We start from the raw sequence: 14,597 nt of genomic DNA, 5'->3' as shown, positions 1-14,597 counted from the left end.
ACTCCAGTAAAGAAATCTTCGCAAAATTGAAAAGACTTCTCAAATGAAAACTATCCCTTGGCCGAAAAAGGAAAGGAAAAGATAAGTGCAACTTTCTAAATAAAAAGCAGTAGATCCCAATATAATATGCAACCAGAGATTTATAGATCTAAAACACTTATATTCATTAAACTGTGCGCTCATTAGACCAGTTCTGAAATAAAACGCAGAAAGAGGTAATCTAACGAATGATGATTCAAGACTGGACTAAAACCGCAGTTAATGTAAAGCCTAGTAAACAGAATTAACTCCAGCATGGTGTGTCTCTAGTCCTTCTTCCTCTCTTTCACTGGACCCTTGGGTATCTTACTCAAAACATTCGCATCAAACACTGCATACTGCTTCTTAATCTCAATCCATGCCTTCTCAGCAAAAGCATCAATCTGGACATCATGTTTCTCATAGATCACTGGCACCGTGTGCAGCAAGACAAAGGCTGTCATTCAAATTCAAGACGATGTCAATAACAGAAATGGAGGTTTGTTAAATTTAAATGCAGAAGAACTTCTGAAGGAACAAAAGACTAAAAAGCAATCCTTACATAAGTAGAATAAGGTCAGGAAGTTGAACCATTTGCCAATCACTGACACAATCCACAAGACAACTATAACCTGATAACAGAAGAACACCTAATGATTATGAAATCCCAACAATTGCCTACTTATACCACCCAACTATGAAGGAACAATCAACTTACAATGAGGAATGTCCTCAAATCTCTCCCAGATGCAATTTCCCGGAGAACATAGAACCCTTTGTTGAGTTCAATCCTCAGTGCAGAGGCAAGATCAAGGACACACTTCTCCGGAATTTGAACTTTTGGGATTTCTGGTGGAGCCCTGATCCAGCAACATAGTGAAGTCAGGGCCATATGATATTACATCAAAGAACAAACACAGAGAGTATCAAGAGGATCAATGAACTTACTTGTTGATAATGGAGGATGCATTGGACCACAGGAAGAAAACGCCCAGAGAAAGTATCAACATATGGCAGACCAGAGTTATCAAATGGTATTCAAGCAACTCAAAGAAAATCCATAGCACAGTGGCTCCACCAAGAACACTTCCAGATACTTTCTTGTCCCTCCATAGGAGGACATCAGCAGCTGTAATAAAAGATTGATATTAGGTCATAATTGAAAGCATTTCCTTTCAGAGTCCCTCTTCTCTTCTCGGGCATAGTTCAGAAATGGACAAATGGAAAACAATTCCACAACAACCACCATACAACAGAGAACACAATACACACGTCACCAAAGCAGGAAACGAGAGAAGACAACAACTACAGATATTATTCCATTCAAATTCAATTCACACAGCACCAAAAAAAAACTTGCCAGAACAAAGCAACCAACCTACATTGGCCTACCGAAACCTCGAAAATCCATCAATCAATTCATAAGAATATCTCAATACGCCACAATGTGCTAATCCAATCCTTCCCCATGATTGCATAACAATGTGGATCAATGCACTACAATTATACGAAAACCTACAACCTAACAGGCTCACTATAATCGCCAACAAGATAATCGAAACAACACGAATACAACAAAATCAAAACAATATGAGATCTTTCTGATACAATATATTCAAAATTCTCATGCATATTTTTCCTAATTAGATCACGAAAACAAAACCTCCAGATTCTAGCTTTCCGTTCATCTCCGATCTTTTCCGATCAACCAAACAACAACACCGCTTAACGATTCAACAATGCAGATACAAAAACACAGCGAAAGAAAGATGAAAAGTGTCAGAGAGATATAGATATAGTACGTTTGCCACCGCCGAGGACCTTATGAACGGGCTTTTCCCGGCCGAAGATCCTGAATTTGTTGGACTTGACGGAATCGTGAGCGGACGGCATGTCGTGTTCCTCAGCCTTGTGCTTGACGTCATCGGCCTTCTTGGACGGCTTGTCGTCGTCGGAAGACGACGAAGACGACGAGGAGCGGTGGTGGGAGTAGATCTTCTCCATGAGCGACGCCCCTGGTATCTCTTCTGGCTCCGCCATGGCTTCTTCTGCGCTAAAGATCGAACAGTTTCACAGAGAGAGAGAGAGAGTTTTGGTGTGTTTGTATTTTGGGAGGGGGGGGGGTTTAAAGCGGGAGGTTCGGAGTCCGAAGCTGAGGCTCGGGTGGGAACGAATTCGTAACAGAAACCAAGGGTAGGGCGCGAGAAAAGAGAGTAACGGGGGAGCGGGAATGTCTCGGGTTACGGCGCCTTGTGAGGCTGCCACCTATCGTTTTCTGTCTTTATTTCTTTTTTTGAATTTTCTTTCCTTTTTATTAATACGTTTGTTCACATTTAAGAAGAAATTAAATTAAGAAATATAACCAAAAAAAGAAATTAATTTGAGAAAGATGTACACTTTTTTTGAAAATCAAATCGAACTAAACCGAACAACACATTTTTGAAACAGGAATGAACTTTCGTTTCTTGAGATTCGTGTTCTGATTAAAAATGCTAACACGTTTAGTTAATTTTAATTTATGTGATTCATTCGTGCTGTATCCGAATTTTTAAATTTGAAACGAGATATTTCTGCTTATATAAGCAAAAGTGGGTTTAAGGCGATAGTTTATTCCGACTCATCTCAAGTTTTGCCTTCAGTTCATCTAAATTAAACCATTTAAGCTGCAAAAATAAAGAGATGAGCAAATACAAGTTTCAAGAAAGACATCATGAGATGAGATGTACCAACTAGTTTACCAAAATAGGCAAAGAAATCAAACTATTTCCTATTACGTTGGAGTTGGTATAATGGATATGATAACTAGGTTCATTGATGTATGTATTGTAGAAATATTAATATTGCCTAAAACGGTGTGTATATCTTAAAAATGTAATTACACAAAAACCTGTGACACACCAAACTGTCACAATAAAATGCTCCGCTGCTCGAGATTAATGGGACGTTTTACATGAATGTTTGGCACTAACGGTATATAGCATACAATAAGCAAACATGTTTGATCTTGTTCATCTTTCTATAATTTCTTTTTATATAATTAATGGCTTGCTTTGCATTCATGCAATTCTTCTTAAGTAGTGAAAACGGAATTTTTTTTTATAGAAACATAAATAGAGGAGTTAAGCAAGTCGAACTTATGGATTGTGGCGATTTCGGCCTTTGGAGATTAGGTCGTGGCTATGGGCATAGTACGTGTATGGCGCGATTATTGAACGATAGCTGAGGTGCAATACGAAACGAAAATGAGCTCGACTCAAAAATAAAATCTCAAAATTCTCAACGAGCCTAAAAGAGACACGACACGAGAACGACTGGATTGTGCGCCATAAAAGGATTGGGTCTTGGCTGCTTATTTGGGCCTGTCTAGAGTACAAGGCATAGCGAGACTTGGCCTGGAAGAACCAATGGGATCGAGCAAAGACCACCTAATGGGCTAGAATGGGAAATCAAGTGTAAAACACAATAAATCAAAGCCGAAGGCCCAACCGGAGAATCCTCAGCCCAGATGACTCGGAAACAAGAAGAAAATTATGCAGCTCATCTTTAATGGCAACATTCATCTATATATTTACTAGAAGCATATAGGAACTAGCAGTCTTAAACCCAGATTCAGACAGATGCTACAATTACTGAAGACCTATACAGATCAAGAGGCAGGAAGGATCAAAATAAGGTTGAATACTTTCCCGGTTTCAACATAACTTGATGTGGAGTGTTGCTACAGATGTTTGTTAGGCAATTTAGCTTGCAATTCATTTGAGCCGCCACACTGCGAGGCTTCTTGGTTTCCAAAGGAAAGGTCAAGGATGAGTTTGCTGTCAATTTGATTTATTTTCTGTGCCAGCATTTGCCTAGCAAGAGAAATGTGGAATATGCTTTCTTCCCCCATTGCTCAAATGCTAGGCAAACCATTTTGTCAAGTTCAGCTAGAAAAACTTTTACTAGTAATAATAACCAACACTTCAAACCCTAAGCTTGCTAAGAAAAACCCTAGTGATGCAAAAAGTAATCCCCAAAACACATTAATCATTTATTTCGACAAACCCTGACTTGAATGATGTGAGAGCAATTAATGAACTTTCTTGTGAATCAAGGTAAAGATGAAATGAGGAGTTAAAGCTCCAACTTGAATCGTTCGATCTAGGATATCATCGTCTATATATTTCTTGTTTTGAGTCAAAATTGTCTTCGTAAAAGGGTCATAAGGGATGACAAAATGCTTGAAGAAAGACAGGCCCAAGTCTATGATCCTACTTCTGCATTTCACAAACTAAACAGAAGTTAGATCAGCAGTACGTTTCGTAGAAGTTAATCAGCATTTTCATAAGAAACATGAAGATCCCACCAGTGACAAAATTTCTTGCAGGACTAATTTGACCAGCCATCTATTTATGAAAAAAATTTAATGGCCAAAACCACAAACAAGCACCAAAAAAAAAGAAGAAGAAGTCATGGTAGACTCTTGAGTGGAAAAGGAGTTTAGATGGGGACTGGTTTGATCCTCTACCTGAGATGACAACAAGGAAAATGAAAACCCATGATGATCATGGAGGGGGCACCATTGATTCCTCATTTGAAATAAAATAGCAAACACCAAAACGGTAAAAGATAAAAAGTAATCAAGGTAATTTGGGTTGCAGAATCTTACAGTTTAAGGACAAATGTATTGCAGTATGAGAATGTAAGACTATTATTCCATTCCATATACAAATATGCTCTGATTTGATCATAGTATATAATAATATGATTAGTATAATGGACTGGTAGAGTCAGCTTAAGCCTTTTTGTTAAAGAGCAAGCCAAACAAAGTAAAAGCAAAGAGAAAAAACAAAGGAAAAGTCAGCTTGAGGATGGCAAGGTCTCAAAACTGTGTCGTGCATACCATGAGGTAGAGAAGTAGATATTTTTCTTGTTCTTGAACAGAGAATAAATAATATCGGGTTAGCAATTATCAAGTTTTGGACACGGCTAAAGGCTTGAATTCTAGTGTTCTTTTTCTTTTTGGAAAACTAAGCAATGAGGGCTAGTTGACAAGTTGAGTTGATTGGTTGAGAAAAACAACATATCAGCATTAAACTAGGAGCAAAATCTCACATACGGAATATAGTTTTAGCTTTTAGTAAATAGTGCGAGATTTAAAAACTTTTTGTCTTATGAACGGGATGGAAAAATCCACCTAATATTGTTTTATATGCTTTATTATTCTTATTTTAATGTATTTTTGAGACAATTTGTCGAACACTTTATCTTAACTTTTTTGTGTCACTCACTCTTAAGCTAAGCATTTTCAAAGACTCTTCAATAAACTATCACGCAGTTCTAACAAGTGAGAATTGTTTTAATATCTACATCCCTTTTAACGGTTTTTGATAAATTTGGTGAAAAATTAAAGTGAGTGAAGTGAAGGAGCTTTCTCTCTTGTATTCTTCTGCAAAATACAGCTAGCTAGCTCATTTAAAAGAAGGAGCCTAAGACCACACAAAACACAAACCCAAGTTTACAAGTCAAAACTTTTCCAGCAAAGATTTATTGTAAAGAACCCAATTCCTTGTTCTTATGCAGCTAAAAATTAAAGGACTTGAACCTCTTTAAGGACAATAGAGGGGTCCCTAAGCTGAAGGAAGCGTGCCCCCGTCTGCACAAATGCCCTTAGCTTGCCTTGTAAAAGAACCCAATTCTCTGACTTTGCAGATCTTTTTAAAGGCTCTCTCCCAAAAGTTAAAGCTTCTCTCTTTCTTTCTCTCATGTGTAAGTGTAACATAACCCTAGAGAGGCTTTTCTTTTTGGCCTTTTACTCTTTCCATTTTTCTTTCCTCTATTCTTTTTGGAAGTTTCTCTTTACCATCCTAGTAGGTTTTTTCTTTTATACCCCATACTTCTTCTTAGTTCATTATCACGCTCTCTTCCCAAAAGGTCTAACAAGCCTCTCATAGTCTCATGGCCATGGATGCAGAGTGTTGTAAAGACATAAAGCTCGTTTCTCACTTTGGCCGGTCAATGTGTTAACTTTGAAAACAAATGTTTTGCTTTCATGCAAATTTTAAACTTTAGCAAGAAAGAAGATGAGGTTAAAGATCCACTCTTCCTACTTTAGTTCAGCCACTTTACCTACAATTTTTCAATTTAGGGGTGATATATCATGTGGGCAGTTGTGGCGGTATTTTGTTAAATTCAGCTCTGTTATACAAATCGTGTCGCATGTCATGCCCATTACATCAATTAGTTATATCAAAATTTCAACACAAATATAACACGTTTAATAATTTGATTGTGTTATGAACATCACCGGTTTCATAAATCAGAAATGGCCTCACCAGTGACCCGTCATGCTTCAGATGGACATGAAACACAACAACTAATGATAAATTATGAATTTTTTTTTTTTTTTTTACGCTAAAAAATCGTAAATAAAAATTTGGTCTACATTTTTGAGTTTCGTCGGTTTTAAAAATGTTTAAAAATCATGATTTTATGGTGGTAAAATTTTCGAGAGAAAATAAGAACATGCAATTTTACCCTAAAAAAACATGTGTTAATTCACATTTTTGAATGAAAATCACGTCTCGGAAAAAAAATTCTTTTTCTTTTTGAGATAAAAGTTTTGAAATTGATTCTCAAGAATTCAAGACATGAACTATAATGTTAAGGGAGCCACAAGTGGGTTCCAAAACTAATTGGTATTTTCACCGGTCAATTTTGGAGTAGACACAAAATGCAGTAAACTCAAAAGTCTAATCCAAAATTCCAATCCCCCTAACTTCTTGTCATGTCTGTATTGTACCGAGGGGACTGGATTGAAAATTGCCACAATGGTTGTTTTTCAACTATGGAGGACTAACCCCATATTCAAACCTCCTCTTTGAACCCTTTAAAGTAGTGACGGAGGGCAAGAAGGGGCCGCCATGGGGGCCTAAAGAATTGATTGAAAGCCTCAGCAAACTCTCGGAATTTGCTTAAACCAAAGAGACCAAAAGTCTATGAGAAATCTTGCATTCGTAAGCCTATGAATCTCTGAACCAATTCACCCTCTTCCATTGGCCTCACATGCCTATAGTGCGAAAACCACACGTAATAATAAACCCAAAAAACACAGGAGGAGAAAGAAACACACTAAAAAGCAAAAAGAAAAGCTCTGTTTCCTGACTCAGAGTCTGAGTCTCCCACACATAAAACGAAGTGTAAGTTTTTTTATTTAATTAAAGGCTTTGTCTCTTTTATTTATTATTTCACTCATTTCTTCACGCTACCCCAATCAGTCTTTCTGGTATAAAAACCCCAACAGAAACCCTTCATTATCCAAACACAAAGCTCCAATCTTTAGCCTTCTCTCTGTTTCTCTCTGTAACCATGGAGACTCTGTACTTTCTTAAGTTCTGGAAACCCAATCCTTCTCCCATTGCAATTCCCAGTCCTTTGGTAGAAACAGACAATGAATTTGAGGTGGAAGAGGAGGAAGAAGAAGACTCGTTCTTCGATTTGGAGATTAGTACAGAATCAAACACCAAAACCCATGAAGAAAGTTCCAAGCTTTACTCAAAAGAAGCCAAAACAGAACCAACCCTTTCTGTTCCTCCTCCTCCTTCTGATCCAATTTCCAAAAGGAAAATCCTCCCAATTGAACCCATTTCCAAGCCTCAGTCTCCCATTGCTCTACTCAAATCAGCTCCAAAGTTTGGGGTTTCGATTTTCAAAAAACCCAAATCAGCTTCAACTAAGAAAACAGAGAAAACAGGGGAAACAGAGTCCAGCATTTTGATGGAGACCCAGAAGCAGAAAAAGCCAGAAGCCAAAGGCAATGAAGCTTCAAGCCCTTCTAAGCTGACCAGGGAAAACAGTTCGAGAAAAACTGGAAGGATATTGCAGAGCCAGAGCTCCGATGATTCGAAAACAGAGCGGTTTTCAAAGGATGTGATAAACAAGTACCTGAAGCTAATCAAGCCTCTGTACTTGAAAGTTTCCAAGAGGTACGGTGACAAGGTGAAGGTTTCCGGCGACTTGCCGATGGCATCGCCGACGTCGTCGCCGGCGGTGTCTATGTACTCCCCGAGGAAGGAGAGGCAGGGGAATATTCCTGCCGGGATTCGAGTTGTTTGTAAGCATCTTGGGAAGAGCAAGTCGGCCACGGTGGCGATGGCGGTGGCGCCGCCGGTGAACCGGAGAGACGACTCGCTGTTGCTTCAAGCAGATGGGATTCAGAGCGCCATTCTGCATTGCAAGAGATCATTCAATTCTAGAGGTACTGAAAATTTCATTTCGTTTTTGCAGTTTGAATTTTCAGGCTCTTCTATAATTTTTAGAGGTGAAGAACTAACTCGGGTTTAATTCGATTTCAGATTCTTCTTGCCTATCAAGATCAACAAGTTGGACTAGTTCGTCCATGAACTCATATTCTAGTGGTAAGAATCACTCTCCTTGTTTACAAATTTCAAAACAGATGTGTGATTACAGCAAGAAAAAGTCTCTTATTTTTTTTTATTTCATTTGCAGATTCTTCTATGCTATCACGGTTTGCGATCGAATCCCATGAGAGATCTGCGAGAAGCTCCATAGAGGAAGAGCTAGCATGCTTCTGAAATTTGATCAAGCTTTGTTTATTTGGATTCAAACGCGGGAAAAACAGAGCTTGGTGACTCTGTTTCTTTTGTGCTCTGCTGTAAAAACAAAGAACATAAAGGAATTTTGAGGTTTTAGGAAATGAAGCATAGGGGTTGTTTTTGAGATTTTAGGGTTTTAGCTAAATGATAACCAGTGAATGCCATTAGGGTTTTTCACTTGTTGTTGTCTGTAAAGTGATGGGTCATTATGAAATCTTGAACAGACTCTCTGATTCTAGTTTGTGTATCAATCAGAGTGTTGCTTTTATGTTGCTTTTGAATGAATATATGAGAGAAGCAAATCTTTTCAAATCAATCAGAGAGATAAAATGTGACATTATTTTCTCTGCATTCAGTTCAGAGATATTGATTTGACTCATCAGGGTTTTGCATTTTCATTTTAAATTTTTCCAGGAGAAAAATAGGAAAGAGGACAACATTGAAGCTTGATTTCCATCCATTGGTTATTTGATTCTGGACAGCAGAATTGATGCTTTTATAAAAGTGCTTTTGAAATGCAAAAGAAGCATTTTAATTACTTTTTTGTTAAATGCTAGATTTTTGGTTCCAAAGTGAAAGAGCATTCAAATAGTCAGATGATGCTCTCTTACCAACCCATCCCATCTTTGGTCTGCGGTGATTCATTTCAATTTTGACTGCTTGTTGCAGCTGTGAAAAGTGAAAACTGCCATAAAGTCATTCAAATTTTCTCATTTTCTGTTTCTCTGTTCTGGATTTGTAACTACTCTGACCAAACCATAACTTTTCACATTATTAATTACATGCAACTCGGTTTAATGTTACCCCAACTGCCTATAGGAGACCCCAGAAACTGGAGGTCATTCATTGCCAAGAGTCATAAATGAAAACAAAATAATACCTGCGGTTCTGCACAAGATGAAAATTTGTACAAGAAGAAAGAGCAGTATCATATGTAACAGTGACGATCACTGTATGCGGACATTTTGTGGGTTAACTCATATTCAAACCGGTTATTTGATAGTTTCTACAATATATTTCTCGTGTTAAGGAGTTGCTTATAATTTAGCTCGAACTTTTTCAAATGTTACTAAACTAATTTGTGGGTAGGCGTAGGCGTTATAATAGTTTTGTCTTTTCTTTAGCTCGATCTTTATTTGTTAGAGCAGAGTCTATCTGGTTGGTGAAAATCTCAAATCTTATTCGGAAATAACTTCTTTTTTATTGCATGCTATTTTACCTTTTTCAATAATATCAAGGTAATCTTTCAAAAAAATAACAAGTTACAAACAAATGATGAACATAATATTTACAATAAAACATTAAATGGTTAACAATCATGCGGCTAAACAATGTCAGATTTGCTTGACCATTCTCCGCTACTAACATAAGATGATCGAAGGAATCAAGGAAAGTAAACGGTTTTGAACGATTTAATGACATCGTACCTTGGGACTAAAACATGGTTAGTTTGTATTACGAAAATAATTGATTCGAGTTGCGACTTTAATCGAAAGATTATTTCGTCACAGAATATAACAACAGTGGATTCATAAGGCATGCACTGCAGCAGCGCACTGCGTTTCCAATACATGATTACATTATGACGACAAGAAGTGCCAAGCAACTGTGACCCCTATCACTGATTTCAGACACCAATGCAAGCTTCACGGTGAACCACATCACAGACCTGGAAAAAGACAAAGGAATATCACATTTCAGACATTTGGAAATGGGGTTTAGTTTTCAACTTTGCAATGAACACCATCTCAATGCAAGGAACTGTTTGGATGAATATATACACATAAGGCTAATATGATTGCTTGTAATAGAAGTGAAGTTTGGTCTGGACTACGAAGCCTGTGAAATCTTAGAATGCTTTCAAGTCTCTTAGCCTAGTTTGGTAAGCGGCAGCCCCTACTTTTTAAACGTCATCAGTTTCAGACCAAAAATAATCACTGCAAGTGGCCTAGTGGTTCTTGTCTAGTTGGGTGTGCTCCCCAACCTAGGTTCGAATCCCGAAGCTGTCAAAGTGGCGAGGCACTGTGCTGCAATGCACAGTTGGAGCATTTCACATGCGCCGAAGGGGTTTATCTTGGGCCTAGGAAGCCTTTGGGTTCCCCTTGACAAAGTCAAAAAAAAAAAAAAAGTTTCAGACCAAAAATGTTTGTAGTGAGTTGTTTGACTTGTTTCAACTCACCTTCCACTGAAATTTTCTTGTACCAAACTCACTAACATGCATGCACATGTGGGAAGAAACTACGGAGAAGAATTTAGGCCATGTTTGGTTGGTGAAAATGAAAGGAATCAATTTCCTTTTCTTTGGGAAAGTGTTTCCGGAGGGGGGGGGGGGGGGGGGAGGGAACCAATTTCCCTCACTTTTTCCTTTCCTTTGGGAAAATGTTTCCCTTCCTTGGCTGTCCCAAACGCAGGAAAGGAAAATGTTTCATTTCCCAATGCCCACTTTCCGGGAAACAAACATGGCCTTAGGGTTTAGGATTTAGAGCCTGATATGAGGAGAGGGCGAGAGGCTAAAAAAGCTATTACCTAGGTCAACCCAGTGACAGATCTAGGATTCGAAAATAGGGAGGGCTACATATTTATGTGTCTCTTTGGGCGAAGGCCAAAATTTTTTTTTTAGTACAATTATGCACAGGTGTGCAAATGCAAGAGTGGGGAGATGAGAACCTGAGAGTTCAAGTGTTCAAAGAATGAATTTAGTTCGTAATTTAGGCCTTTTTGTGAAGAAGAAGAATGAGAATTTGTGATGGACAGAGAGAATGGGAGAGCCAGAGAGGAGTTTGACTTCGATAATTTGAGAGTTCGGGTGGACTTCGTTAAACAAACATACATATAAACAAAAAATATACATCATATATATGGTTTTTTTTTTTTTCAACCCAAAAGTTTGTTCTGAATATAAAGTCATGGATAGGACGAAATAGCTAGCAAATAAACCCAAGCCCAATCTACAAAGTTAACTCTATAAACTTGAACTGATTACTCGGCATTCGAATGAGGCCAAGCTCCTGGCCGAGATACTGAGATAGCACAACAATTGATAAAATGATAACTATTGAAATCAATTAAACCAACAACAATTGCACAGCAGAAAGAAGACCCACTGATCGACCTTGATAAGTTTTGAAATCAATTAAACCCACTTACCCACATCAATTAAACATTTAAACCCACGTCAATTAAATATCAATTAAAGTATAATCTAATTTTTTTTTTAAGCCTAAAAATCTCAGACGGGCTCCAGCCCGCCCAAGCCACTACCTAGATCCGCCCCTGGGTCAACCAACTTCTACGCATATTTGATGAACATGTGAATAACATACGAAAATTAAGATAAAAGATAGCAAACATAGGGACTCAGTTTTTTGTTGACTTAGTTGTGCAGTGTACATTATTATTTAATACTCTTAGACTACAAAACATAATTCCTAACAAATTCTTGACTTTTATCGTTATATAACTTTTGCATGGATTGAACGGATGTTTTAATTGTTCGCGGCAATACATAAAATTTCAACTTAGAATCTTACATAGGATATTACGATAAATATCTTTGATGTATTAAGTTAGAATTTATTAATTACATTTCTTGTGTTAAGTAATGAGAAATGTTTTAGCAATGAACGAAAAACATGTATTTAACTTAGTCTACATTTACGATGAATGTATAGTATTGTTACGATTACTTAAACAGGTTAAATTATGGTCCATAACTATTCAATAAAAACTCAAAAACCACCCTGACTTAAACACCACACAAATGCTCTACTACCACCCAACCTCCAATTCTCGTGCCATTGACTCTTCAGATAGCTGAAGGGTGTTCATTTTCTTCGAACCAAGATACTAGGATGAAGCCATTCGAATGACTCATGAACTGCTCTTTTAAGATGTACAATACTTACTCCCAAGTCCCAAATCAACATTGAGAACAGTAGTTGAGCCAAGATTTCTGTTCATTGCACCAGTTCATCAAACAATAAGAATACAAGGTCCAAAGCTTTCACATTGAAACGAATTTGAATTAAGGCGAATGCAATGCACCTCCAAGAAACACTAAACAAACAAAGACCCGACACCTTATTTTCAACCGAGGACCCATAGATTTGCTCTGTTTCCTTCCTCTTCTGAAAGCTATATACTGTGTCTGCTGGTGATTAATATAAGGATCTAATTAATGTCAATTGCATCATGATGCATGTCTTTGGCACATTACATGTGAGGTCATTTTCCAATGTGAGTTTTCTGTTTGGGGAAAACAACATTCTGAGGAAACATTACAATTGGAATTCGAATCTATTGGTTCAGTTCATTGGATCATTTCCAATCATCATCCAAGTTTTGTGGATGTTTAATGAATAAGTTAGCTTCAACCTCCATAATGTCACAATTTGCCGTGTTTTGTTAGTCCATTTTGTGACCAAAAGTCCGTAGTCAATGTTCAATTATGTTGGTGGAGAATAACAACTAAAAGTCTGAAAAGTTTAAAAAATTAAAAATGTTCATGAGTTGTCTAACTTATCTCATCGTTAAATTCAGAATCAATCGTAATTGATCACAAATTCTTAGGTCACCAGGACTTTTTTGATATGGTCACCGTTAGGACCCTAGGAGAACACCAAGCATTGTAACGAGTCTTCTTCAATATAGGCCCAAATTAGAGAGCTTCGGACCATGATGGTGATCACTTTTGGGCCTCTATGTATCAAAGACTGCAATACATCCAATCTTTTCGTCTTAGCCCATTAAATATCTAAGCTCGGCCCAAAGACCAAATTATTAGGAAAATGAAACTGTTACTTATATTCCAAATAAATTATGAGGAAAATGAAACTGTCATATACATATAACACTCGTACACAGCATTTGTAAATTGTAACAAGATGTTCCATATGTAATATATAGCTCACAAAAGAAATAAACAAATCCAAAAATCAAATATTCAAAAAAGAAAAATATAAAAAATGATGAATCACTTCACTTGCATACGACATTTTGAACAGACTTTGTGGCAAGAACAACTTCCATGGTGCAATTCATCTGAGCAGACTTCTTCTTCTTGATCACCTTCATCAGATGAATCTTCCCATCTAACTTTGAGGACGTCGTAATCGGAATAATCCCCGTACTAATATCACTCCCCAACCGTGAGTTTGCCGGCAAACCTTTCGAAGTCAAGTCCACCGATGAAACGTCCACCTTCCTAGTCGATCTTGCCCTGACACGTGCCTCCTCCACATTGGCCTGTCCAATTCTCACACCTCTGTGCGAAAACACAACTATTCCATCTTCATACTCGAAGTGACCAAAGTTGGTGTTCTTCACCCCAAAATGAACGTCCATTTCCAAATCAAACGACGGACTCGTGGCGTTGCCGACTTCAAAGTCAGTGATCGACGCCTTCCGGACCCGGAATTTGGGGCTCTTGATTTTCATCACGGTGAGTGCAAACACTGTTATCACTACGACTTGGAACACGGCGAAGATAGCTACGTAGAGAAGGCACCTCATGCGCTTCTTGTGACGAAGCTCCTCCGCGCTAGGCGGAGCGGACGCCGCGGCTTCCTGATCGCTCCTCATGTAGCTGGGGGCGGAGGGCATCAACGGATAGGGAGATGTTGCTTCCTTATTATTCTCTGCCATTTTAGCTTCTTTAACAAATGAAGTGTGTTTTGAATTTCTGGCTTTTCAAGTGCTGTGAGTGATCGATGGAATGGTGGTGGAGCAAGCAAGTATATATAGATATATAGGGATCAATGCACTTATTTTGAAAAGTAGTTCAATTTCAACAAGCCTAAGCTAGTTATTCTCTGCTGGGTACTTATTCCAAACGGGGGAAGGCGGCTGTGGGTTGAACATTGACTTGTGTGGTCTATGAAGATGGTGACAACTCATATATTTGGAATTAATGATACAATGGAACCTTCTGTAATGAAATTAGTATCGAAATGTCTATCAATGCCAAATAGAAAAAGTCTATTGATT

General features: G+C 37.9%; 3 protein-coding genes across 3 annotated transcripts; 1 reads left to right on the top strand and 2 right to left on the bottom strand.

Annotated features, from left to right (window-relative positions):
* Positions 1 to 70: 70 nt before the first annotated feature.
* On the bottom strand, positions 71 to 2,127 carry LOC133717167 (reticulon-like protein B5). Its single transcript, XM_062143826.1, has 5 exons — positions 1,821 to 2,127; positions 967 to 1,147; positions 737 to 878; positions 581 to 650; positions 71 to 475 (listed from the first exon to the last, which is right to left on the bottom strand). The coding sequence occupies exons 1-5, from the start codon at positions 2,056 to 2,058 to the stop codon at positions 306 to 308; spliced, it is 801 nt and encodes a 266-aa protein (XP_061999810.1). The 5' UTR covers positions 2,059 to 2,127; the 3' UTR covers positions 71 to 305.
* Positions 2,128 to 7,019: 4,892 nt separating this feature from the next.
* On the top strand, positions 7,020 to 8,952 carry LOC133717165 (membrane-associated kinase regulator 5). The gene is made up of 3 exons (XM_062143825.1): positions 7,020 to 8,254; positions 8,352 to 8,414; positions 8,506 to 8,952. The coding sequence occupies exons 1-3, from the start codon at positions 7,366 to 7,368 to the stop codon at positions 8,589 to 8,591; spliced, it is 1,038 nt and encodes a 345-aa protein (XP_061999809.1). The 5' UTR covers positions 7,020 to 7,365; the 3' UTR covers positions 8,592 to 8,952.
* Positions 8,953 to 13,406: 4,454 nt separating this feature from the next.
* On the bottom strand, positions 13,407 to 14,379 carry LOC133718387 (late embryogenesis abundant protein At1g64065-like). Its single transcript, XM_062145220.1, has one exon. The coding sequence runs from the start codon at positions 14,253 to 14,255 to the stop codon at positions 13,590 to 13,592; it is 666 nt and encodes a 221-aa protein (XP_062001204.1). The 5' UTR covers positions 14,256 to 14,379; the 3' UTR covers positions 13,407 to 13,589.
* Between the last annotated feature and the right edge of the window lie 218 nt (positions 14,380 to 14,597).

Source organism: Rosa rugosa, chromosome 6, assembly GCF_958449725.1.
Source record: "Rosa rugosa chromosome 6, drRosRugo1.1, whole genome shotgun sequence".
In the NCBI taxonomy this organism is placed as follows: domain Eukaryota; kingdom Viridiplantae; phylum Streptophyta; class Magnoliopsida; order Rosales; family Rosaceae; genus Rosa; species Rosa rugosa.
This window is presented reverse-complemented; position numbering and strand designations above follow the sequence as displayed.

Bases quoted from the DNA above. Each gene is read 5' to 3' on its own strand.
- LOC133717167 (XM_062143826.1), bottom strand. From the start codon at position 2,058: ATGGCGGAGCCAGAAGAGATACCAGGGGCGTCGCTCATGGAGAAGATC. The intron at 879-966 runs GTAAGTTCATTG...TTGCTGGATCAG, and splicing joins GCATCCTCCATTATCAACAA to GGCTCCACCAGAAATCCCAA. The intron at 651-736 runs GTAAGTTGATTG...TTCTGTTATCAG, and splicing joins ATTTGAGGACATTCCTCATT to GTTATAGTTGTCTTGTGGAT.
- LOC133718387 (XM_062145220.1), bottom strand. From the start codon at position 14,255: ATGGCAGAGAATAATAAGGAAGCAACATCTCCCTATCCGTTGATGCCC.
- LOC133717165 (XM_062143825.1), top strand. From the start codon at position 7,366: ATGGAGACTCTGTACTTTCTTAAGTTCTGGAAACCCAATCCTTCTCCC. The intron at 8,255-8,351 runs GTACTGAAAATT...ATTCGATTTCAG, and splicing joins GAGATCATTCAATTCTAGAG to ATTCTTCTTGCCTATCAAGA. The intron at 8,415-8,505 runs GTAAGAATCACT...TTTCATTTGCAG, and splicing joins CATGAACTCATATTCTAGTG to ATTCTTCTATGCTATCACGG.